Source organism: Citrus clementina, unplaced genomic scaffold (genome assembly GCF_000493195.1).
Source record: "Citrus clementina cultivar Clemenules unplaced genomic scaffold, Citrus_clementina_v1.0 scaffold_3, whole genome shotgun sequence".
Lineage (NCBI taxonomy): Eukaryota > Viridiplantae > Streptophyta > Magnoliopsida > Sapindales > Rutaceae > Citrus > Citrus x clementina.
In genome coordinates, this window is record NW_006262339.1 from 48,189,208 (window position 1) to 48,214,559 (window position 25,352).

Genomic DNA, 25,352 nt, shown 5'->3' on the forward strand with positions numbered 1-25,352 from the left:
ATTGCAGTTTGGCGTGTTTATTATTGAGCGTTTCGGGTAGAAATAGCAGTTTGGCGTCTTTTCTTTTCCTTTTTTTTTTGCCCTTTATTGATCACGTGAAGTTTTCTTATTTTTAGTCCAAGCAAAATTAACTAACCAACCATCAAGTTGCTGCAAAAAATTAACTAACCAGTCATAATCAAAGAAGAGGAACAAACAAACTATTTTCTTATTACTTCCTCACTTGATAGGTTTCCAACATCAACCATCAGAGTATCATTACTGCAGTTAACCAAAACATATCAAGCATCAGAGTATCATTACTTCAGTTAAACAAAACATCTGGTAACATTAGATGCCAACACATGATACATACACTTAAATCTAGTCATGTTCTTTTGAAGCAAACAAAGTGCTTGAGAAAGGCTACAGCGGCACCAGCTCAGATAAAAGGCCGACTGGATAAAACTCTCATTTCTTTGCAAGCAACTTCTTTGGAAGCTTCTCCACAGGTGTAGATTTAAGTAGGAAAAGCCTGGCAGCACGTTCTTGCAAGGTACCCCCACATTTCAGCCCACGCGCTTGAAGTTCTGACTTCAATCTTTCGAGGCCAAGAACCTATATCAGGCGAAGAAAGACAATAAAGGAGTTAGTGGCTGTTGAAGCCAACGGGTGTTCTCATTGACTAAAATATTAAGCAATAAGGCAAGCCAATACTGTTCTCATTAACAGAAATCAGCAATAAGGCATAATCTCGTCTTATTTTTGTTAAACGAATACTTCAATGCAATAAAAGTAACTAGGTTGCATCAGAACGCTAACAGACTAATCAATTATGTCAATCACAAAAATGATGAAAAAGAACAGAAAAAGAAATTTAACTACACAAGCATACCTCCATCTCAGCTGCTGAATTGAATTCATCAAAATTTAACGGCCTTTCCAGCTCTGCCAATGTTGTATTTGCTACAATTGCCCCATCATTAATTGCAGATTTAGAGTCAGAGGAACCACTGGGTTCAGCATCAACAGATCTCTTTTCACTACTTTCCTCATTTTCTGAATTCAAGACATTTGGGATTGGGGGTTGACCAATTATTTCCTCCACACTTTCAGATGCAAATTCACCACAGCAATCATGCTTTTCAGCCTGAGCAGCTTTAGTTTCGGAAACCAATGCAGTGTCTAAGCATGATGTACTTGTAGTCTGCATTACCATTCCTACATGAATTTCAGGTTCAACCATATCATTCTCCTCACGAGATACATCTTCTGCACCAGATTCTGAGCTTTGTTGCACAAGAATATCTTTCTCTTCCTCAGAACCACTCTCACACGAACCTCCACCAGAAAGCACTCTATCTTGTTTCCCACCAGTAACCGAACCCGAACTCCCCTCAGTTTCCTTATTTGTATCTGAATGATGCCCATTATTTAGAACAATGGATTTCTCATTTTCCTCATCGTCGTCATCCTCACTGCTATCCTCATCATCAATTTCACCCAATTTCCTTTTCCCCATCCTATGAAAATGAACAGAATTAAGCATCAACAAACAATAAGAACAACTTCTCAAGATCTAAATAACACCAACAGCACTATATTTGTTATTTAATTGTACAACTAAAATGATGTATTTCCCAATCCTTTCACTTCAGTTTCACATAAACCAGAAGGAAGCATAACAACCTTGAAATACAGTCCTGTAACTTTCCCTAAATTTCTCATCAAAGCAAAGAAATCAGCATAACAAAGTACTTCTCTATTTCAGATTTCCTGGTATTTAGATTTAAGGATTAAAAAAAAATCCCATAGAAATCAACAGTAGAGCAACTCAAATTCCAAGAAACTTAGGGTTTCACAAATTCAATCATCAATGAAAACAAATCATTTAAACCGTAAAAAAACTAATAATAAGAAAGTAAAGTCTTACCAAATCTTCATCCTCTTGGCCTCCATTTCGTTCGACTTCACCGCCTTTCGTTTTCCATCGGCACATGCCCGTCTGACCGCTTCTTCCACCTTAGCCATGCACACAGCCGACTCATCTCTATATTTCTTCACGTACTTCTCCGCTTCTCCATCACCAACTCCTTTCTTCCCCTTTTTCGCCGCCTTCTTGAGAAACTCCTCCGCGATTTTCTCCAGCCTCCTCTCCTCTTCCTCCGCTTTCCACTCCTCCAACTTCTTCTCCGCGTTCACGTGCCTCAGCCTCCGCCCACTCATATCGCGACACGCGTCGAAGTTGTTCGTCTTCTTTTGACCTGCTTTCGTGGCCGCGCCACGGAGTAACGATCCGAACCCGCCTTTGCCTCCCAAGAGGCGGAGCACGAGGTTGAAGGTGATGTGATCATCCGATATTACGGTTCTGTCCTTCAACTGGAGGCCGGAGTAGATGAGGCGCTGAAGGTGGGTGGGAATTTTGGTGGCTTCGTAGATCCGATTCTTAATCTCGTGACCGTACACATGGCAGGTTGTAAAATTTAGGGTTGTTGTTTTGCCGTTTAGGAGCTTCACGAATAGCTGCAGTGCCTTCGGGCTGGTGGCTTGATCTTCCATTGATTTGCTTGTGCGAGGGTATTCGTTTCTGAACAAAATTAGATCGATTATTGATTTCAACTTGAATGATTATCGATTGTTGATGTATATTTTGGGTGGTTGGCGTTTTATCTCTAATTTTATACACGACCTCCTAATCCTATCCCATTCCCTATCCATCCGGTATATAGAAACTACTTAGGAATACTCATTTTACGCAGAATGGGATATTTTTATATATTGTTCAAATATCCCTAGTTATATATGTTTTATCAACGAATGACAGAAGGTATTAAAATTGTATGAATAGGCCCTTACCTACTACCCTGCACCTTAGCCGTAAGGATAATTTTTAAAAATCTCCCCTGAGGTTTGAGGCTGTTACAAGTAGATGGTGAAAATCATTTTATTTGTAAAAGACCCCTTACCGTTAGTTAAAATTTTTATTGACTAACTGTTGACTTTAAAAAGACAATATTACCCCCAATATTTACAATTCTAAATATTTACAATTTCATAAGTAATTAAAATAATTATTTTCACCATGATCAAATTATTGATATTTTCTTAAAATCTTAAAAAAATAAAATTACAAATCTTAAAATAATTTTTTTAAGTTTGTAATAAAATTACAAATCTTAATTATTTGATATAAAAATATAATTTTTTAAAGTTTGTAATAAAATTACAAATCTTAATTATTTGATATAAAAATATAATTTTTTTAAGTTTGTAATTTTAATTTTTTTAGGATTTTAAGGAAATTTTAATTGACGTAAACTTTTTTTTTAAGTTTGTAATAAAATTACAAATCTTAATTATTTGATATAAAAATATAATTTTTTAAAGTTTGTAATAAAACTGAAAACACATCTTGCTATAATAAAACAGGCGTTTGGTTTTGATTTTTTAGTTTATTTTATAATATAAATATATTTAATTTTTGGTAAATTTAAAAACAAATTTGATAGTTAATATTGAAAATTGTATTTAAAAATGAAAAAGTGGAAAAATAGAAGAAAGTAAAAGGAATTTTTTTAAATAACTTTAATGGAGCCCACTTATAATTATTTTATTATTATTTTGATGTTAAAATTTAGTATTTTCTAATATGACCTGATTAAGTCTCAAATGCACGTGTAATATTTCGATTGAGTTACTGTAGATCTCATCAAAGAGCTCTCTCAATAATAGTATGACACACACAACACTATAAAATATACAATTGTGCATATCCAATCATAATTTTTTTAATATTTTTGTCATTATTATAAAACAAATACAATTATTTTCATAAAAAATTATTTCTAACCCTCACAAAACATTTTTAAATATTTTATTTTCTATTTTTACAAAATGAAAAATGAGGGTTAAGAAAACAATACCAAACAAACGCTGCATTCTTAATTTCTTACCCAGCATTGAATTAAATGAGTTTTGACGAATGACTCTCAAAATGTCAACTGTGCACGCAACTGTAGGTGTTCTTTTTTTTTTTTGGAATGTTTGATAGGAAGTTAGGAACCGTAAACACTGTAGGGTGTTTGGTCTTTGAGAGGATCAATCTGAACAAATTCAAAAACAATGTTCCTATTTCAGAAAATGATAAAAAGAGGCACATGTGTAATTCTAAACCGGAATTCCTAGAAGTATACGGTATAATCCGGTGGGCCCAGTGATCATTAGGAGGCGGGACAAAGAAGATTTTTCTTTTTGCTGACGCGACACCACACTGTCGATTACGTGCTTCAAACGATGCGTTTAAGTGTGGCCAAATACGAAAGAAAATCGGATGTAAATAAGACCCGAGTCCCGGAACATGTGTACTTTACCCGATCATCCTAAAAGGGGATTTTTTTTTAATTAAAAGGGAATGATTGTTGATTAGGATTTGATTTCATTCTCATCGTCGAGCTCGGCGAAGAACCAGGTTGGAATTTTTTTTCAGCTGCATAAAGAGAAGATTAGTCGAATCAGGATATAATGAAGAAAGAGGACGCACCGGATAAGGGTCGGACCTTGTCCGTGGATCCCAATGTACCTCGATGGGTTTGCCAGAACTGTCGCCACTTCCTTTGCATCGTCGGCGTCGACTCTTACGCCGACAAGTACTTGAACGACTCTTCTCGCTCCAGTTAGGTCTTTTTTTAAAAAAAATTCTTTACTCTTGCTTTTTCTGCGATTATTTTAAATTAGTTATTACTGTTGATTGTGGATTTTAGAGTTGTTTCCAACTGAATCATGTTGTTGAGTATCAACTACAAATTCAAGCATTTGTGTGTATGGGTTTCTGGTTTAATTGCTATATCTAGTCATATGGGCGATTGAGGTTTTATTCGGCAATTCAAACGGCGAGTTGTATCATTTGTGCCAATTTTGCAAAATTATGCCAATAAAAATTCGTAGACTTATTCTCTCTTAGAGTCTGGTTGTGAGATTAAATTGTCCCAAATCACCAAATGTGAGTTATTCGCAGTGTTCCCATGCAGACAAGAACACCTTTTCAGCTGTCAAACGTGCTTGTGGGTTTATGATTCATTAGTAATCAGTTCTATATGTCAACGTGTTGTGGCAAAACTTTCATATATTTTTCTTGGAAGGGTAATTGTTTCTAATCACTTTGGTTGAATGATCATGTGCAGCAATGCATGGTTCTTCAATCCATGCGTCCAACAGTGTGTTAGGTTCTACGCGAATGGACAATTCTTTTGTCGTGTTGCCGAAACAAAGACCCCAATCACATGGGGTACCTCCACGTCCTCGTGGCTCATCTGCCCAATCTGAGGCGAGTCAGTCTGGAAAGGCAATGGATGAATCGTTTGTAGTCATCTATAAATCTGAGTCTGCATCAGATGGAGGTGGGCCCCATATACCACCACCAGAAGGAGGAACTAATGGACCAATGCAGCCGAACAACTCCGGGTTCCACTCAACCATAACTGTTCTGAAGCGTGCATTTGAGATTGCCACATCCCAGACACAGGTGTCCTAATATGAAGGCTTCTGGATTGGTTAACAATTATTCTTTGATTGTTGAAGATTTTTTTGTGGCATTTGGATTATGATCTCTGTCTCTCTCTCTCTCTCAATTTCCAGGTTGAGCAACCTTTATGTCTCGAGTGCATGAGGGTGTTGTCTGATAAACTTGATAAGGAGGTTGATGATGTTACCAGGGACATTGAAGCATATGAAGCCTGCCTTCAGCGCTTGGAGGGAGAAGCCCGAGATGTTCTTAGTGAAGCCGATTTTCTTAAGGAGAAATTAAAGGTGCATATCCAAATTTGTTATTGATGCAATAAATCATTTTTGCGTTCCACTTTTGTAAACATTTGTTTCAATTTAGAAGTAGAAATATTTGGGCTAAATATGTGCAAGAAACGTCTCCACCCCTGCCCTGTTCTTTTCATGAACTGATTTCCTCCTCTAAACTGCCGTATTGATCCAAGAATCCTTAAAAAGCTTGTAGTGACTAAATGTTTTCCATCTGAGTCAAATATTTGTTTAATATTTTGTTGATGGCATTTAGATTGAGGAAGAGGAAAGAAAACTGGAAGCAGCAATTGAGGAAACAGAGAAACAGAATGCAGAAGTAAATGCTGAACTGAAGGAACTAGAGTTAAAATCTAAACGGTTTAAGGAACTGGAGGAGCGGTATTTTTTTAACATATACTAGTTAGCTAATCTAGTCTCTTTTGTGCATTTCCAGATAAAATCATAGTGTTATTGACTACATTTTATTTTGCTTTAAGTCCTTTCTTTTCTGATTTTGTACACTTTTACCTGGAAACACTCCAAAGATCTATAGTTGTTCTTACTTATGTTTCCCAAATTCAATGTTAACAGGTATTGGCAGGAGTTCAATAATTTTCAGTTTCAATTAATTGCTCATCAGGTGAGTTGTTGATAGGTCTTTCCTCCACTAGCATTATCCATTGAAATTAGTGTTAAATGGATTAAAAAGCTCCTTGGGCTTAAGCACTTGATTGTTTTGTTGTTTCTTTCCTAATGGTGCTGCAAAATCCTTTATTGATTCTTTTTTGGGGATGGTTACAGTAGAATAACGGTGTATTTTATCTGCGGACATTTATTTTAAGACATTGTAAATAGATAAGGGAAATGCTTCTTTTTCTTTTTTTTTGGTTTGGATAGTTGGAGAATTCACATTTCTTTTAATCATCTTAAGTGCAAATTTTGTGATCTTTTTGCAAGAAGACCATCAGTCAGCCTCTAGTGTTTTATTAATCTTTTACCCCTTCTTTTGTGATTGAAAAACTGTCTGCTGACAGGAAGAGAGGGATGCAATTTCGTCTAAGATAGAAGTTTCACAAGCACATTTAGAGTTGTTGAAGCGAACTAATGTACTTAATGATGCCTTCCCTATCTGGCACGATGGAGAATTTGGAACGATCAACAATTTTCGGCTTGGACGGCTTCCTAAAATCCCAGTAAGAATTCTTTTTTCATTTTTCATTGGCTTCCTACATACTGGTGGCTTCCTGAGGATTTCTTCCTTTTTTTCTTTCCATTTTGAGTTTTTTTTTCTCAAATATATTCCCTAAATAAGATGGGAATAATGGTTAACTTTTGATGTTTACTACATTGTGGAAACATTTAGGTTGAGTGGGATGAGATTAATGCTGCCTGGGGCCAAGCTTGCCTTCTCCTCCACACAATGTGTCAGTATTTTCGGCCAAAGTTCCCGTATCCTTTTTTTACGAGTTTGTGTTTTCTAGTCATTGTTGATGGTAGGCTCATACATTTGAGTATGTCCTCATCTAAGCAGATGGTTGTGCCTGTACAGCATGCCTGGTGCATGAGATGTGTGAACCATTTGGGAAAGTTATATCTCGTTATTCCTGTGTTATTTTTTACCGAAAAAGTTTTCATCGAAACAGTCTCACATGTCAGCTTTAGAAGGTATACCTGATACCAATTACATATACCTTCTTATCACATGGTTATGTCTTGAATGATAATTTATTCACTAATGTAGTCTGCGGCAGATACTGAGGTTGATGAATGTTTAGATTCCACTAATGGTCTAGATAGAGTATGTCTCGTATATTGTCTAACAATGTCAGACAGAGGTTGTCTTGGCAACATAGCTACTTATCTGGGTATTTTGTAGGAACAACTTATTTTGGGGATGTTATGGCAACCATCTCTAAGACTAAATTGTTGTATTTAGGAGCATACTGCGATAGAAATCCTTGTTCTTGCTCCTTAACTTAAAGCACATAAAAGCATCCTTAATAAGCAATTTTATACTTTTCTCTGAACCTATCTACAAAATGATATGTGATTGTGATATATCCTTAGCCAGCGATTTTCAGATATCGGATAAAAATCATTCCAATGGGGAGCTACCCACGAATAATGGACAGCAACAACAATACCTATGAATTGTAAGTTCTAACAACACCATTGATGTCGATTTTGAACTAATTCATGAGTTAAATGATTAGTTGAACGTGGAACCTGTATTCTTTTGGTACATGGTGCATAAAGTGCGATTTGATCTAATAGTTGACCAGTTAATTTGAATTTGGAGATGTCCTTATATTAAGTTTGTAGACATTGAAAAAATAAAATAAAATAAAAAAATAAAAAGCATTTGTAGATCCTGCCTCTATTTCAATTGTTGGTTTTTCACACTGTACTCTTCTGGGTGTTTTCACTAATGTGAATATATTCTTAGGTTCGGTCCAGTGAATTTGTTTTGGAGCACTCGCTATGACAAAGCAATGACATTGTTCTTGTCATGTCTCAAGGACTTTGCAGAATTTGCAAATTCTAAGGATCAAGAGAATAACATTCCACCAGATAAATGCTTTAAATTGCCCTATAAGTAAGTTTTCTTATCTGTATGAATGGGAACCACAAATATAATTGGATGTTTTTATCTTGATTCCCTCTCTCTGTTCAATTATACAAATTTTGCAGGATTGAAAATGACAAGGTGGAAAACTATTCAATCACGCAGAGCTTTAATAAGCAAGAGAATTGGACAAAAGCTCTCAAATACACCCTCTGTAATTTGAAATGGGCTCTCTTCTGGTTTGTTGGGAACACAAACTTCCAACCCGTTTCTGCCATGTCCTCACCTGCTGAAGTCTCGGCTGTAGGCTCTTTGTATGCAAAGCGTGGTGCTGACCTCAAATCTGTTGGTCGAAATTTGTCAAAGCCATGATATGTGAAGAAATGCAATCATTGTTAACCGGTGTGTAAATAGGAATCATTATGCTGTTCATAGCTTAATTGCTATTGTATAATAGGAGTTGTTTGGGATATCACAATTTGAAAAATAGAAATACGAGATCTCTGATCCTCCATTTCGTTTTAAAACATTTTTGAGGCCCAGATATCTTCGGATAAGAAATCTGGTAGGATGGCTGTGGTGGGAACAATTCATTATTACCATTCTGTGATAAATACAAAGAATTACAGTGGAGAAAATATGAGAACCTGGGGTACATCGTCAATGGTTTCAAGGGGGAAATTCTGGGCAAGCATGTTGCTATGACCTCGGTAGCGACTATGGTCCGTCTGGTTTATAATTGAAGGCAAGGTTTTTTTAAACCTTTATTTGTTTGATTTATTTTGGTGGCAATATTAATACCCGTTTTCCCAAACAGATATTTGTTTAAGCAGCAACCAGATACCTGATTCATCCTCATTTTTGAAGAAGCATATAAGAATCAAGATGCATGACAAATGTCAAAAAGAACAGGAAAAAAAATATTGCATGACAGCAGTTCATTTCCAGCACGAAAAAAATGCTTCTTTCATTCTACAAACAGTTTGATTATTCCCCAAGAAACAATAAGATGAAGGGTACATGCTTTCCATCCAGTCTAGTGGAAGTAAACAACACAACATCAAACCATCACAACAATAGCGTTGCGTGCAACAATTTGAAAAAGTGAACGCATGCACAAGCGCACAAATTTTATATAAAAAAAAATCTTTATTTATTCCCTCAGAAAACATTAACTTCACACAGAAGAAAAGAAAAAAAGAGGTAATAATGAATCGGCCAGCAATTGTGTTCCTGGTGGTAGCCACTGGTCTTGGAATACTCTCATTATCAGGCCCAGCCGAATCATTATCGTGTTCTGATGACTGCCCTGCACCCAATCCCCCTCCCCCTAGGGTTGAGTGTCATAAGGTGGAGAAAAGGTTTGCTCCATGCCTTCATTATATTAAAGGTAAAAGCAAACACCCCTCAAAAGATTGTTGCCGCGGCGTTAAGAAAATTTCTAAGCACGTAAAAACCAAGGCGGATAAAAAAGCTTTATGCAAATGTATTCAGAGATGTTTGCGGGGTGTTGACCATTATGCTAAAAGTTGCATCCCTTCAATTCCCAAGAAATGTGGAATCAATTTTACTCTCCCTCCAGTTGATGCTAAAACCAAGTGTTCCAAGTACGTACGTACTGTGAATCCTATTATATATGTATTATAGGATTCACCGTAGCTACGCACCCCTAACCACTATAGCTAGCTTTAGCTTTTTCTTCTCTTTTCTTTTGCTTATTTTTAATGCATGCATAACATATATATAATTGCATATTTGCATGTGCATGAAAGTTTCTGATATTCATATTTTTTTCTCGTGCAGGATTACTATGTTTGATTAATTGCTGCGGGATCACTTGTTCGTGGAGATGTTTCCCTGCATGTTGCGCATGCCAACAACAAGAAGTATTTGTTTTTTTTTATATATATCGCAATACGCAAAGACGTACGCAAATAAATTCTGTCCAAGGACATGCAGCAGCTGGCTAATGAGTCTGTCTAATAATAATTGATAAACGATGTCGCGTAAACTAGAGTGGCTATATATGTATTTGATAGATATACTTGTAAAAATGAAATTATTATTATTATTATTTATGTATGATGTTATGATCTCCTTTCTCATTTGTTTTTTTCCTTTTTTACTCCCCTCCGATCAATAATTGTAAAAGATCATCCTTATATATATATATATAGAAAATTATTAAAAAAGAATATAAAAGTTAGATGAACATTATATTGTATAATGGAAACATGATCATTTGGGTAAATTAATTAGCACCGACAATCAGACTTGTCTTGGTCGACATAGCTACCTGTATGGGATATGCATGCAACTCCAAGACTAATTAATTAATACACTAGCATGTTCTTTCTCCCATAAATTTATAGTAATACGTAGAGCAAGGAAAGCAATATGCATATGCATCCAGATCCAGTCTGTTTGAATAAACAAATTAAAATGACTTGGCACAAACTCTCAAATTAATACATACCCTCTGTAATATGAGGTGGGCTCTCTACTGGTTTGGCTGGAATACAAATTCAATCTATGGATGTTGACCCATATGTGTAAATAGATATCAATATGCAGTTCACAGCATAATTTCTATTGTGTTATAGGGCTGGTTTAGGATACTGAAGTTTGAAATTACAAATAGAAGCCCCCTGATTCTCCATGTCATTTTAACTTAAGAGTTCCAAAATATCTTTAGACAAAAAAAAAAAAAAGAGGTCATATGGAGGGAGTATGGTCGATTAAATATTATCATTTTGAGATCAACGTGTATATCGACCACCAAAAATCACCTAGCTATATATTGACAAGAAAATAACAATGTGGCCAGCTAGGAAACCCATCTCAACACAGCTCTATGTGCATTCGATGTATGTCAATAGTTGCCTCAGCTGATTAATGGAGATTGTTTGAGCAAGAAAAAGATCGATCGAAGAAAGTTGTTAAATTTATATATATTATCTTCAGTATTCATCGATGATGCATGACGACAGCAATTTATTTCCAGCACGATAAATAAAATGGCACTTTACTCTTACACATTCCCTGCAAATATTGCAACCTCAATTTGTCCAACAATATGAAGATGTTTATTCCATCCTGTCACTGGTAGAAGAAGTAAACAATACAACTTAAATATGAAAATCACGAGATATATATGCATGCAACAACCTGAAGAAACTGAACTCATGCACAATTACACACGCGCGCGGGCGCGCACACACACACATATATATACATATCACCTTATTCCCTCACAAAATTAAAAATCAACACACAAATATAAATAAAAAGAAAAAGAAGCAATAATGAATTGGACAATTGTGTTCCTACTCCTAGCAAATCTTGCATTACTTTCATGGTCAGCCTCATCCATTGAAGACCTTGACCCTCCACCCAATGCAGCTCCCTCTTTGCTTTCATGTGATGAGGTCATTCTTGACTTAGTTCCATGCCTCAGTTATCTTAGAGGTGAAACCAAACAGCCCTCAGCAGCATGCTGTTCCGGCGCTCAGAAAATTTCTAATGGAGCAAAATCCCAGGCGGCCAAGAAAGATGTATGCACATGTATTCAGAAATCTTTGGCATCCGTTGGGCCTTATGATAAAAATCTCATCCCTTTAATTCCACAGAAATGTGGAATCCCACTTACTCTCCCTCCGATTGATGCTAAAACGGACTGTTCCAAGTACTCTCCCTAGCTATATAGCTTTATCTCTCTTTCTCTCTTTTCTCTCTCTCTTTCTTTTTTTTTCCTGTTTTTATGTTTTTATTATGCATGCATGAACGCTACTGATTGATAATTTTATCATGCAGGGTTGCTATTTATGTTTGATTAATCACGGCGGGATTACACGTGGAAATGTTCCAATCTCCATACTGTACGTGCTAGAAGGAATTTTATTGTAATACATTATAAATACACAGAATAAATTCTGGCCAGGGACAGAGCAGTCAGTCAAATGAGGGAGAGAAAAAAAAAAAAAAAAAGCGATGTCGCTTTAATTGTTTTTACTTAGAAGTAGCTATGTATTTCGTAATAATAAGTATTATTTACGTGATGTTATGGTCTTCTTTATCAAGTTTTCTTTTTGTCCATAATTACAAAAAACTGGGAAAAAGAAAATCATGCTTAACAGAACGACCGTCTTTTGGTGTTTTGTCAGAAACCATGACGGTTAAATTGGTACTGGACGTGTACGCATGTACAAAACGGTCCGCTTCACTTGAAATTAGAAACTAAAACTACTGCGTAAGAAATATGAACTTAAGATTTGCTTGAACGAGAACGACTGCTTTTCAACCAATTTTCTTTGACTGGCCACCCGAATTCATATCTTAAGAGAGACAATAGCAAAAATTAATATGTGTTTTTGGATTTTGCCCACCCTTAAAATAAAATAAAATAAAATCTATATCTCCTTCCTCCATTTCCTCTATCCTCTTATAGTTAGCTTTGAAAAAAAAAATTCTTATTTTGGGTAAATAAATGTTAGGACCCAAGATTCTATACCGGGTAGAGAATAAATAATAAATAGAAAATAGAAAATAAATAGAGAATCAAACCAATCACATAATATAAGAATTTACATGAAAAACTCTAAAGAAAAACCATGGTTGTCAAGGACAATGAGAGAAATTCGGTCAAAATCTCAATAACATTCAATCTTTCAATAAATTTATTGTTTCTCTCACATTAGAAACTGTGTTAATTATTGTATTACATCAGCGAGTGAACCCAACATTTTTATATATAATAATTATTTCTTATAGGAGAACTTTTTTTTTCCCTTGTATATAAGTTGTATTCCTCCTAAAATAAGTTAAGTACAAAGAGAAAATTACTTATTTCTCAAAATTATCTTAAAGAAGAAAATGTCTTAAAAAAATTTTATTAAAAAAAGAAATGTATTTCCTCACAAAGTACACATTAATCAATCATTCAGATAAACATTTTATGTTAAGACGACCAAGTGTTTGATGCAAATCCTGAAGTATATAATGAAATGTCCACTTGACAGAATTCGTATTACACTTATGTTGTGTTTACTTGCTGGAGTGGGAGTGAGGAGTGTGGATTCCTCCCACTCCAGCGTTTACTTACTTAAAATGGGGAGGGATTGGGAGTCCCACTCCGTGGGCCCCACCCATTTTTGGAGTGGGGAGTGGGAGTGGGACTCCGATTGGGGGAGGTGGGAGTGGGAATCCACTCCCACCTCTCCCATTTCTATCCTTTTTTTATTTTATGTTTTATAATTAATAAAATAAAATAAATAATATTATATTTATTTAAATAATAATATTATATTTAACTAAATAATAATTTACATTGATTCTAAGTTAAAATTATTTTTAAATAATATTATTATATTAATAGAGAATTAATAAATATAATATTATTATATTTATTTTAAAAATGATAGTACTATATTTATTTAATAATAATAATAAATACTTTATTCTAAGAAAATATTAATTTTGTACTAAATAATATTATATTATTATTTTATATAATAATAAATTTAATATAATTATATTAAATAAAATAACATTTCATTTTATATTAAAATTACAATTAATAATTTATTGTTCATAATTAAGAATATTAATAATTATAATAAATTTACAAATATAATAAAATAAATATTATTCATTAAATATATTTTTTATTAGTTTTGTAATTAAAAATTATAATTCTTTAAATAAGGATAAAATTGTAATTTGAAACTATTTACTCCAAATCCAAGACAAAGTAAACACATAAATTGGATTCTGATCTCCATTCCATGCTTCCATTCCAGTGTAAGTAAACAACCTACTCCCACTCCCACTCCACACTCCCAATCCTAGGATTCCCACTCCCCAGGATTCCCAATCCAATCCAAAAAGTAAACGCTACCTTAGTGTTGTTGACATAGACAAACTGCTCAAATGAATAAGCAAGGATTAAGCAAGCAAGCAATACAACCAGTATAGTGGACAAGGCTGTACAATGAATGAAAGCTGAGGTTGCTGTGTCACTCTTCAGGAAGCAAACAAGAATTATATATCCTCGCAAAAACAGATGTGTGTGTGTGTGTGTTTTTTAAGTTATATTTTAATGACCATTTAACTCCCTTTCTAACTCATATGAGTAGGGTTCAAACTCCAAATCTCTTATTATCCAAGCATAGCAACAATTATAGGAATATAATACAGACAGTGGCCAGGAGTAGGCCGTCCAAAATTTGGGAGAATTTTTTAATTTTATTTAGAGAATGACATTACATACATAACTAGAACTGGTATATTTATAAGTTGGTCATTCTATATAAATTTAAAAACGGATCATATAAATTTAATACAAAACCCAATTACCCATCATACCCACTAAAGGTGCTTTTGTTTGCCACCTTCAATTTTCTTCCTTTTAGTTTAATAACTAGGAAATAGAACCGCGACTCACGCAGCTTTTAAAAAAATTTAATATTATCTTTTTTTTCTTATTCTACTTTTAACGAATTATTCTATTCGATTTAGAGGCAAAACTTCCAAAATAAAAAATAAAAAAAATAAAGCAAAACTAAAACCAAAAAAACTTTTTAATTATTTAAAATTACATTAGTTAAATTAACACAACAGAAATAGAAGTACCATAAATGCACCTTGTCTAAGCCAAAACCTTGGAAACCTGAGGCTGATATATCACTGCGAGGCCACCTGGAGAAGGAGCAAAAGATGCATCACAGTAGTGAATTCGAGAGAGGTGAGTATTGCAGGCCAGCAATTATGGGTGATGATATCAATGGCGCGGCAATAGTCAGGGCCAATATCAGCCTGGCTATTAAGGAAGAATATAACAATCTCATTTCAGTGTGATTTCAGCTCCATTAACGCGTCCCAGCACTTCGTTAGGCCTCAGCTAGCTTCAAATCTTATTGCAAGATCGTAGTCTGGTTTCATATTGTTGTTGAGGCGATCATCCCTGCTGATTGCATTTGCAATATTTGCCATGATCAGGCAAGTGATGGCCAAAATAAAAAAAACATATATTTTAGAGCCATTACTATTTTGTATTCTTTTACATTGTGTTTATGTTTACGTGGGATATCATATTTTTGTTGCTATTTATAAATTAAGGTGAGGTAAAGGAGAAGAGTGATTAAAAATGTTTATAAATTATTGCTTAATTTATGATCAAGAAGGTTTCAATTAGAGAAGATAGTGGGTCTTTTGATGAATTGTTACATATTAATTGTGTAATAACAATCAAATTAATTATGAGAAGATGAAAAATTAAATCTGAAAGAAATTTCTCTATTTATTAGATAATAGAGAATATACAAAGATGAGAAATTGTGATGACACATCACCTCTTGTAGTCCCAACTTTATATAAATATATAGATATGTCCCTACCTATACACACACACACACACATATACACATATACATCTAACCAAAGTCAAAATAGTAATTGAAATAGAATGAAAATACATTAGCCACAAGTTAGAAAATAAAGTACACATTTTATTTAATTATTTACATTAGTACAACAACAAAGCAATTGAAAGGAACATTGTAACCGATTCCTAGCCTACTTAAATTCTTAGCAATCAACTTCGTAAGGCAATAGACAATAACAATTAAAAACAAAATTTAGCCCACCCTAAAAAAAACATGGCTTTGCCCTTGGAAACAGATGCATGTAGTACTAAAATAAGACATAGAAAGCAAATGCAATAATATAAGATAATACTGTAAAGCTCATGGTGAGAAATATATACAAGAAATTTCATAACATTTTTGTTTGTTCTTTGGATTGGCGCAACCTGAAAACTTTCGTTAGGGGGCTGCAAGAATAAAATTTGATTATATATTTTTATTATTGACTTCTTAAAGGATAAAATATTGGTTGCCTTTTGGGTGTAGTTCGGTTGGTCTCAGATGCAGTTTGCACTCACTATCACTTGAGTTGAAATAACGAAACGATATAAGCAAATATTGTTGTTTAGTGGATGAGGTTCCTCATCTTCATCCAAACTTTTGAAAAACCAAAAAAAAAGGATACAATACTCGATGACAAATTAAACAAAGAAACTAGATAGTAAGCTAACATTGTAAAATTAGAGAGTGGCGCAATAACAAATTTAGATATGAGTTAAAAAAAAAAGTTTTTAAATTTAATATTGAATTGTTGAGTTGTGTCTCACATTGACTAGTAAAAGGAAGATACTTAGGTTTATAAGGTGGTACTGTCACTCCACCTAAAAAATTAGTCTTTTGGATTAAATACCTAAAAATCTTATGTTAAGTTCCCCCAATAAGAACTAGAGAAGAAAATTAGAAAATTATGATTTGCTTCTTTAAAAAATACAAATTATAATAAAAATATAATAAATGTGTAAGGATTTTAGAGATGTTGTGGGTGACTAGATCATTTATAGTAAAAGCTAGAATACAAAGGAGTAAATATATAGGTATATATCATGACATGCAATTTGGTGAATTTTAATTAGTGTAGGGATATTTTTCAATTTATATTGTGTAATTCAGTACATAACATTTGTATATTAAAGAAAATCCAAAATTTTACTGTTAAGCCGAGTTGGATCTGCCATAAAGAAATGGAAGACTTTTTTCACCATTTTGATCCAAATAATTCCATGTTTTGGTATAAAGATTTGATTTGAGCGACAAATCATTCGTTACTGATTGAAGGTACAGGGAAAAATGTGCATGCCGCTTTATACACACAGAAAAATTCTACTTGCGATTGATTATTGGAAGGGAGAAAAAGGAACCAAAACAGGCGCACAAGATTTATTGCTTCGTAGCTGCAGCATTTGGTTTTTGAAATTGCTGAAGTTTTCGTAAATCTTTCTAATATTTTATGCCTGGATACCTATTTGAGATATTGGTTGAAACAAATAATTGCAGGCATTGCTTTGCCACTGGCTCGCTCGCTTATATGGATAACTAAATAAATGTAGGATGTTGACAAGATAGTGGTTGGAATATTCAATTTATTATATAAATTGGTTAATTCTGATTTCCCAACGTGCACGTTAATTAAGAATGTATCCCATTTTTCCTTTGCATATGGACAGCGGGACTACATTTTCTTTTGTAACAAGCCTTGCCGTGTTTATCCACTTCCTTCCTTCAGTGGTCAAGAGAACAAGTCGTTAGATATTCCAGAAATAACTGTTGAGGAACACATCAAGGGAGGGACTTTTTTGTTCGTTGACCAAAGGGATTCGACCCTTTGACTTGAGCCTTTCTTCGAGGTATGTAATCCACAGTTGCTCTTCTTCATGTTTTTTTTTTTTTATTTTGGAGGGAGAAAATAGAACCAAAAAAGGCACACAAAATTCATTCTCTTTTAGCTGCATTATTTGAGATACTGTTTGTTCGAAAACTAATAAATTAAGACCTAGTATGTGACTGGATTTGCCCCATTAATTATCTAAGATAGCTTCCTCTGCAAGAGCACATTAAAGCACATCTGTAGTAGCAGGGCAGATGTTATTGTTATTATGTACACACTACATTTGGGTCAAATCACTAAAATCATTTCTCTACAACAGGTACACCTCATTCTCAATCTTTGGCAGTGAAGTCAGGCTCTGCTGGCTTCTGAGGAATTAGTGGAGGCAGTAATCTCTGCGGCAATCTAGTGCCACTGGAACCATTCTGCCGCAACCGCAACGGGTGTAATAGATTGGCAGCAAATTTTGACGCATACATGGTGGCACCAAGGCTCGTTAAAGCCCCAGCCTCTGTTGCCAAAGCATCTTGCAGCCTGTCTTCAGCTTCTTGTAAGGATTGAGCAAGCTTCTTCTTACTGTGCCGGCGCCATGCTGCTTGTATAAAGCATGCTGCCCATGTCCTCCACTGCACCGAGTGGAACCTGAAACCTTCCCCCAATAAGTGAAGTGTGCAACAATATATAGTAATTATATTTCATAACATCTCTGCTATAACGGTCATTTATGCAATAAATTCAAAAAAGACTTGCCTGAAAGCGTGCTGAAGCTGCTTGCTATGAAGACGCCGAAACTGAGAGGCAACAGACTTCAAGTCATCAGCCATGAGAGAAAAAGCTTCAACCTCTGTTAAAGCTTGTACGGTCCTAGTTGAAAGAGGACGATTGGAAGATGATTGAGGATCCAATGCCCATGTAAGGAGTGCTTCTCCACAGAAGTCACCAGCCTTGAGATAAACAGCATTAAAGAAACCGGTTCTTCCACCATAAGTGGTCGTACTCACTAGATTGCCTCTCATAACAAAAAGCATCTCCTCAACTGGATCACCCTCACGAACAATGAAGCTCTTCTCTGTGTAAAGAACTGGCTTGAGGTGATCACACATTGCATCCAACAATTGATCATCCATTTTCTCAAACATTGGCACCTAAGAGTTAGGTGGTGGAAACAATTTAACCTTCTGCTTTCTGAGTGAAAATTAAGTACAAGGTTAAGCAAAGTACTCACCCTCATTAGGAGATCCCAGCAAAGATGGCGCTTAATATCTCTTCTGAGATCTTTAGGGAGATTACGAAGCAAACCCTCTTCCTCAACACCTCTTGTTTCTTGCCATTTATACTGTTCATACCGCCTAATTCTGTCCCTCAGATTTTCGGGGAGCATACGGTGGGACATCCACTGTTCTGCATCTTGCCTTTTCACTCTCATTTCCTCTAATCTTACAGTTGTAGATTCCAGATATTTCTGCAAAAGCAGAAGAGGAAACGATGATTAGCAGTTCATCAAATCACGCACCATGGCAAATTCATTTAGAAATGTTGGAATGAAAATACCCATTTTGTGTGCTTTTGTCAATGAAATTATGCAACAGATCAAAAGAGGAGAGCATAATCTCAGTAATGAGAACACTACTGACAGAATAATTTAAAGACGTCATATTGTTACATGGACGTTTTAGACAATCTAAATGAAAAGTAGATGCACAAGGAGAGTTAAGCTTATATCTGATCAGTGTATATGCTTACAACATTATTTCAAAAAAGAATTTATTACCTGCATGTTGCCAATAAGTAAGGCAAATAAAACCAATCCCGAAATGGATATGAAGATGGCAAAGAAAACCTCCCCAACAAAAGTGCTTGTTTTGAGATTTTGGCCCAGGGAACTGTAAGATAGAGCAAGTCAGAAGCACATTTCAAATAAACCTTTCTTACATATCATATGTGCATACTAACCTAAGATTACGCAGACCCCACCAAAAGCAGTAAAAGAATTTCTTCGGAAAATCATGTTCCTCCACCACCCTTGATTGGAGAGCATCGATAGATATTCCAAAGTTGAACATGGATGAATTCTTTATCTCATCTGGACTTATAAACGGACATGAACCGTGCAGAAGTGTATTATTTGATCCATGGAATTCTCCACAGTACAAATTCGTAGTACAATTACTCGTATCATTCAACTTCCGACATACATCACGCCAGCAACTATCTTGCCGTTCTATGGAGTACAAGTACCAACAAGCCCCAAATATCTACATGTCACATTTTGTTCAACAATCAGAAAAATCCATTCGGTTGCTTACAAAGGTGTCACAGAAACATATATCACAAGCAACAACTTACATGACTGGCTAGCATATAAAGAAAGAGATTTAAAGCAGCTCCAGCCCATGCCGTTTCAGTGAGTATGCCAGAAGTTCTTTTTACATCATTGTACAGTGGATAAATCCGAGCAATTCTTGGAACATACTGGCAGAAAATAATAGTTTTCAACATCTCCTTTGCCACCAATGGAACTGGGCCTTTCACTGCAGGGACGATAATTAAAACTACCAGCTGGAAAAGATGAAACAGGAATCATTGTTATAAATTGCAAAACTAAATGAAATGCCAGCTATTAAACAAATGAATTCGTAATAAGGGAAGGACACAAACCTGTGGTAGAGGAAGAATGGCAAGGATGTCAACAATGAAGTATGACATTAAGTATCTTTTGGCTATAGCCTTAGGATCATCAACCAACTCACCCCTACCAAATACTCGAGAAGAACGGGCAATAAACCCAGTGCGGAATTGAAAGATTATGCGTAGTATGTAAAAGGTATCAATGAATGAACGAAGGACACAAGCAGTGATTTCCAAAGTCTTATCCAAACCAAGGCATTTCCTTTTGCCATCAATCACTGGCATGTAAAAGAACAATGGATCTATTGACAATGCAATTACACAAGAGAGCACAAATATTTTGTTCCACCACTGAAGAAATGGACCTTGTGGGTCGAGAATTCTCTTCTCAGAGACAGATTTTTTTTCAGATTGCATAACATGGGAACGAAAGCTCAATGGCTTCTTCCAGCTTTTAATTCTTTCTGAACCCATTTCATATCCTCTCCGAATACTATCCATAACGGCACTTAGAGTTGGTCTCATTACTCTTGGATAAAATCCATCATCATTGGATGGTTTCTGTTCTGAATAAGAATTCTCTGAATTCCAATCGTCAAACCTGGACAAAACAATAGACATAGCAAATTCCCTCAACCAATTCATCAATAGGAGGCAAGCCCAGAAAAAGAATATGAGAAAGAGAACAAACATAAATTGATTACGGTACAAATTTGTAATTCATAATGAAAATTCGTACATTCATTATAGGAAACGAAGAGCGATTTTGACATGCATAAGTCAAGATTGGTCATTTAACAAAAAAAGAAGGGAAAAAAAAAGAGAAATTTGAAGGGCAAAAGGAACTAACCTTACAAATTTAACTCTCTCGGTATTCATAACTTCCTTCTGATCTTGAAGTCCAAGCCTGCAAAAGTTCAACTTTATATATAATCTAGTAAACTAAGACTAATGTATGCAATAGGTATAACTATTTGTGAAATATATACTCTGATTATTATAAAAGAATTGGTCAATTGATGTACCAATAGTTGCATTATCAAATTTATAATTATGCCTTGATCACTATCTACTTCATACCTAACAATTGTTGTTATGAGAATAAAAATTATATATATAGCACTTAAATATGTTTCCCTTTTTTTTTTCCATTTCAAGCGACAAATCGAACACAAATACAGAGAAAACAACCAAAAGTTTTAAGTTTAAAAAACAAACTGGAAAACAGTCAAATATTTACAGGTTTAGTTTTCAAAGATAATGAACAAAGTAACACATGAAAATTTATTTAAGTAAAAAACACCCAGAAAACCAAGAAGTAAGGGCTCTGGCTTTATGAAACGGTGGTTTCTTGGTCACAAAGTTTTCTTATGATCCAAACAGAATCGATAACATAGAGAAGATGTGGCGTGCTTTACGTACTGTGTCTACGACCGATGGGGAGTAGAAGAAATGGGTTAGATGTTTGGGGAAAAAACTGAAATTATTTCGACTGGTAAACGAAGAAGAAAGTTCGTGGAGCGAGTGCAAGCCTCTAATGACAGTTACCGGCTGCGTTCTCAAAGAGAGGGAAACACATTGAGGGGTAATAACCTTTGGGTATCAGAATCTTTCTATTTATTCGAATGAGGGTAAAGTCCGTACATTTGTATAAAATAGATCCTCAATATTTTTCTTTTTTGGAATAATTACAATGCAAATGTGTGTTACACTGTTAATGATCTACTGAGAATCTTAAATATATGTAATATACAATTCAAAAGCCTATTTAGACTGATTCGAAAATTTATTTTCACTACCAATATTAAAAAAAATCTACTCATATTTTACTTTTTCATTTTACCTCAAATTGAAATCATCAATATTATTAAAAATACTAACCACCAATGAAAATTTACTGGTGTTTTTTATTTTTCTTAAAATGACCAAGAACTATAATGTTACAGAAATTATTCTTTGTATCGTGATTTGCGGAAGTTAAAATTAAATAAGGTAAGGTAATTTAGGTTTGATTGCAGAATAGGGATATCTTTGATATAAATTGATAAAATATAAAATGTAGGGGTTTCTGTGTTATTATTTCAAAACTAGGAAAAGATAAAAGACGGAGTCCACTTCGGAAGAGTCAAGTCCTGCCCGCGAGTCTCCAAGAAATTGTTTCTGAAATAATGTGGGCCCTCGTGGGCTCCCTTTACTTAAAGTTCGGTCCCACAGGGGGGTTGCTCATTGATGGGTTTACAAATATCAGCTCCTGTGGTTTAGATGATTTTTTTTTTTGCATAATAAAATCTATTTTTAACATAAATAATAAAGAAGTTCATTCCTTATTAGGGATTCAATTATTTTGAGAAAAAAATAATAAAGTAATTCATTCCTTATACGGCATCACAAAGTAAACCAGAAAAATAAAATATGACATAGGAATGGCAAAATCCTCTACAGACACCTTAAATAGAAAAATTTTTGAATAATTTTGAGGGAATGTGGTGAGAGTGGGGAAAAAATAATTCTTAAATTCTTAATAGGGTGGGGTTTGGTTTTGTACTCCTCACCCTAATCCCTATTATATATAAATATTTTTTTTAATTCTTATTTAATAATTTTTATTTTATCAACTATAATGTCAACTAATAATTTTTTTATTTTATGTAATATAAACATGATATGAATAAAAGAAAATCCTATAAAATAATTTTTTTTAACTCTAAAACATTGTTAAGTTTTCTTTTCTCTTTTAAGGTGTTGCTCTCTTCAAACATTTTTCAGTTTTGATAGCCTTTTAAGATATTATTTCAAACTTTTACATATTTTTTTTTAAATATTTTATAATATGGTAATGATTTTATTTTAAGTCTCTAATTTTTAATTTACTAAAATTATGTATTTATACCTACTATAAAAATATAAAATAGGTAAATGAGGAATATGATGGGGATGAAAAAATCATTCCCCACATAGGGATTCCCCATCCGGCCATCCCCACCCCACTAAATTTATTGGGGAATGGGGTGGGGAATTGAGGTAAAAAAATTTAATGGGGTGGGGAATGGAGGTAAAAAAACTTAATGGGGTGGGGAATGGGGTAGGTCTCCATACCCCCACCCTACCCCATTATCATCCCTAATATTATGGCATCACACACTATAATATAAATTTAGAATTTTACCTTTAAGTATTATAGTTGAAACTAAGCTTAAAAAAATTTCTGTCAAAGATCTATTGAAACCAACATCAATGTGGATCTAATTGAAACTTAGCATTGAAATATTAATAAAATATTTACTCTCATGAAAAATACTAGGAGATTCAAACTCTTAACTCAAAATGAGAGGTACGAGTTGTTTTACTCAATTAAGTACTAGTTTATGATAAAGAGATTTATTATCAAATGCATTTGAAAAAAAATAAAAAATCATCTTTAAAAAATAAATTGAACTTCGAAGTTTATGAAGAAATCGCTAAAAGTTTGAAGAAATGTGTTGAAGAGGAGAATGTATTTGGTATTGTTAATAATAGAAATTATCCGATTTAAGATTTTGGGCTTTGTTAAAGTTTGAAAAAATTATTACGCCATATAGTATGATAATATAATATTATTCTACTATTACATCATAGGGTATAATAATTTTTTTTTTAACTTTAATAAAGTCTAAAATCGTAACCTGAGAAATATAAAATGATTTTCTTGAATTTTAACAAAATATTTTAAACGGGCGAAGTAAGAAATGAAAGCAGTTGGCAAACAGACCAAAGGTGGAAAAGCTGAAAGTTATTGTTGCAATGGAATCCCAGAATCCTGTAATGCTGGACTTCTAGTAGCCTAACTGTTAATTATTATTATTATTATTATTATTATTATTATTATTATATATATATATATATATATATATATATATATATATATATATATATATATATATATATTTAGAATTAGGTGAGTTGGCCATCCTTGCTCTTGTGTTGTACCAATTGAGTGAATCAAATGCAAAAATAAATAAGATATTAATAACTACAAAGTAATAATGATTAATAGTAAAGCTGTTAACATATATGTTTCCATAATATTGATTTTGATGATAACAAACAAGATTAAGAATGATTAATCTTTTAAGATCAAATTATTTTTTATATATATTTTAAATAAATCATTATTTTCACATTATAAATGTTTTATATTTAATGAAAAAATGATTTTATGAAAAATGATTGTTTAAATACATGAAATGTTTGTCATCATCAAAAAGGGGGAGATTGTTAACATATATGTTTCCATAATATTGATTTTGATGATAACAAACAAGATTAAAAATGATTAATTTTTTAAGCTCAAATTATTTAATATTCTTTTTAAATAAATCATTATTTTCATATTATAAATGTTTCATATTTAATGGAAAAATGATTTTATGAAATTGGTTGTTTTTCAAAGTTTATGGTTTAATTGAAAGAATTTTGAAAACTTTGAAATAAACAAGTAGTTTTCTAAATTTCGGACTTGGACCTATTTGAAACTATTTAAATATTTTTGGGTCATTCTATAATTTCACAAAGTTTGGGCAAAGTCATAATTTCAGAAAGTTGTGGGATTGACAAAGCATTATTCTAAAGTTCTGAAATTGGACCTTTTTGCAAACTTTCATAACGTTTTGGGCCACATTATAGGTTTATAAAGTTTTGGGGTCAAACTGTAAATTTAGAAAATATTCACTGTAGCAGTTACTGTAGCAAGCGGAAATCCGGTTTCTGATAAACGGAAGTCCGGATTCGAGGCAGAATCTATCCGAATTAAAAGCGGAATTCCGGATCTTGACAAACGGAAATCCAGTTGTTGAGCAGTAAGCTACTGAGCGTAAGCGGAAATCCGGATGTGACAAAGCGGAAATCCGGATGTTCAGAAATTCAAATTTGTGGCTGTAACGGTAACATTAAGCGGAATTCCGGTTGTCCATAACCGGTAATCCGGTTACAACCAAAATGTGTATAACGGCTAGTTTTTTAGCTCAAACTATAAGAACTCAAATCCAACTCATTTTCAATCTCTCCAACAATCTCCAACAAACAAGAACAAGTGCACACAACATATATTGAGCTTCAACTTCGTGAATCATCATTCTTTAAATCATCTTTGTTCTTCAATTTGTAT

At 33.9% G+C, this 25,352-nt stretch overlaps 5 protein-coding genes across 5 annotated transcripts; 3 read left to right on the forward strand and 2 right to left on the reverse strand.

Moving 5' to 3' along the window:
- Positions 1 to 186: 186 nt before the first annotated feature.
- On the reverse strand, positions 187 to 2,729 carry LOC18048563 (replication stress response regulator SDE2). The gene is made up of 3 exons (XM_006444793.2): positions 1,913 to 2,729; positions 875 to 1,502; positions 187 to 597 (listed from the first exon to the last, which is right to left on the reverse strand). The coding sequence occupies exons 1-3, from the start codon at positions 2,536 to 2,538 to the stop codon at positions 451 to 453; spliced, it is 1,401 nt and encodes a 466-aa protein (XP_006444856.1). The 5' UTR covers positions 2,539 to 2,729; the 3' UTR covers positions 187 to 450.
- Positions 2,730 to 4,296: 1,567 nt separating this feature from the next.
- Positions 4,297 to 8,975, forward strand: LOC18048564 (beclin-1-like protein). The gene is made up of 10 exons (XM_006444794.2): positions 4,297 to 4,651; positions 5,160 to 5,500; positions 5,614 to 5,784; positions 6,044 to 6,168; positions 6,361 to 6,409; positions 6,804 to 6,962; positions 7,133 to 7,218; positions 7,851 to 7,922; positions 8,216 to 8,365; positions 8,461 to 8,975. Exons 1-10 carry the CDS (start codon positions 4,501 to 4,503, stop codon positions 8,705 to 8,707), a joined length of 1,551 nt encoding a protein of 516 aa, XP_006444857.1. The 5' UTR covers positions 4,297 to 4,500; the 3' UTR covers positions 8,708 to 8,975.
- Positions 8,976 to 9,489: 514 nt separating this feature from the next.
- LOC18048565 (probable non-specific lipid-transfer protein 2) lies at positions 9,490 to 10,380 on the forward strand. The gene is made up of 2 exons (XM_006444795.2): positions 9,490 to 9,942; positions 10,139 to 10,380. The coding sequence occupies exons 1-2, from the start codon at positions 9,545 to 9,547 to the stop codon at positions 10,155 to 10,157; spliced, it is 417 nt and encodes a 138-aa protein (XP_006444858.1). The 5' UTR covers positions 9,490 to 9,544; the 3' UTR covers positions 10,158 to 10,380.
- Positions 10,381 to 11,611: 1,231 nt separating this feature from the next.
- LOC18048566 (probable non-specific lipid-transfer protein 2) lies at positions 11,612 to 12,320 on the forward strand. Its single transcript, XM_006444796.2, has 2 exons — positions 11,612 to 12,020; positions 12,149 to 12,320. The coding sequence occupies exons 1-2, from the start codon at positions 11,641 to 11,643 to the stop codon at positions 12,165 to 12,167; spliced, it is 399 nt and encodes a 132-aa protein (XP_006444859.1). The 5' UTR covers positions 11,612 to 11,640; the 3' UTR covers positions 12,168 to 12,320.
- A 5,342-nt stretch (positions 12,321 to 17,662) lies between these two features.
- Positions 17,663 to 21,166, reverse strand: LOC18048567 (cyclic nucleotide-gated ion channel 1). The gene is made up of 8 exons (XM_006444797.2): positions 21,060 to 21,166; positions 20,240 to 20,810; positions 19,928 to 20,140; positions 19,535 to 19,836; positions 19,353 to 19,464; positions 18,807 to 19,043; positions 18,332 to 18,726; positions 17,663 to 18,223 (listed from the first exon to the last, which is right to left on the reverse strand). Exons 1-8 carry the CDS (start codon positions 21,086 to 21,088, stop codon positions 17,914 to 17,916), a joined length of 2,169 nt encoding a protein of 722 aa, XP_006444860.1. The 5' UTR covers positions 21,089 to 21,166; the 3' UTR covers positions 17,663 to 17,913.
- Positions 21,167 to 25,352: the final 4,186 nt, after the last annotated feature.

Coding starts and splice junctions, on each gene's coding strand:
- LOC18048563 (XM_006444793.2), bottom strand. CDS start 2,538: ATGGAAGATCAAGCCACCAGCCCGAAGGCACTGCAGCTATTCGTGAAG. Junction 1,503..1,912: donor GCCAAGAGGATGAAGATTTG/GTAAGACTTTAC, acceptor TCATTTTCATAG/GATGGGGAAAAGGAAATTGG. Junction 598..874: donor ATTCAGCAGCTGAGATGGAG/GTATGCTTGTGT, acceptor CGCCTGATATAG/GTTCTTGGCCTCGAAAGATT.
- LOC18048564 (XM_006444794.2), top strand. CDS start 4,501: ATGAAGAAAGAGGACGCACCGGATAAGGGTCGGACCTTGTCCGTGGAT. Junction 4,652..5,159: donor GAACGACTCTTCTCGCTCCA/GTTAGGTCTTTT, acceptor GATCATGTGCAG/CAATGCATGGTTCTTCAATC. Junction 6,410..6,803: donor TTCAATTAATTGCTCATCAG/GTGAGTTGTTGA, acceptor GTCTGCTGACAG/GAAGAGAGGGATGCAATTTC.
- LOC18048565 (XM_006444795.2), top strand. CDS start 9,545: ATGAATCGGCCAGCAATTGTGTTCCTGGTGGTAGCCACTGGTCTTGGA.
- LOC18048566 (XM_006444796.2), top strand. CDS start 11,641: ATGAATTGGACAATTGTGTTCCTACTCCTAGCAAATCTTGCATTACTT.
- LOC18048567 (XM_006444797.2), bottom strand. CDS start 21,088: ATGAATACCGAGAGAGTTAAATTTGTAAG. Junction 19,837..19,927: donor TTTATATGCTAGCCAGTCAT/GTAAGTTGTTGC, acceptor TGTGACATGTAG/ATATTTGGGGCTTGTTGGTA. Junction 18,224..18,331: donor CAGCTTCAGCACGCTTTCAG/GCAAGTCTTTTT, acceptor GGAAGGTTTCAG/GTTCCACTCGGTGCAGTGGA.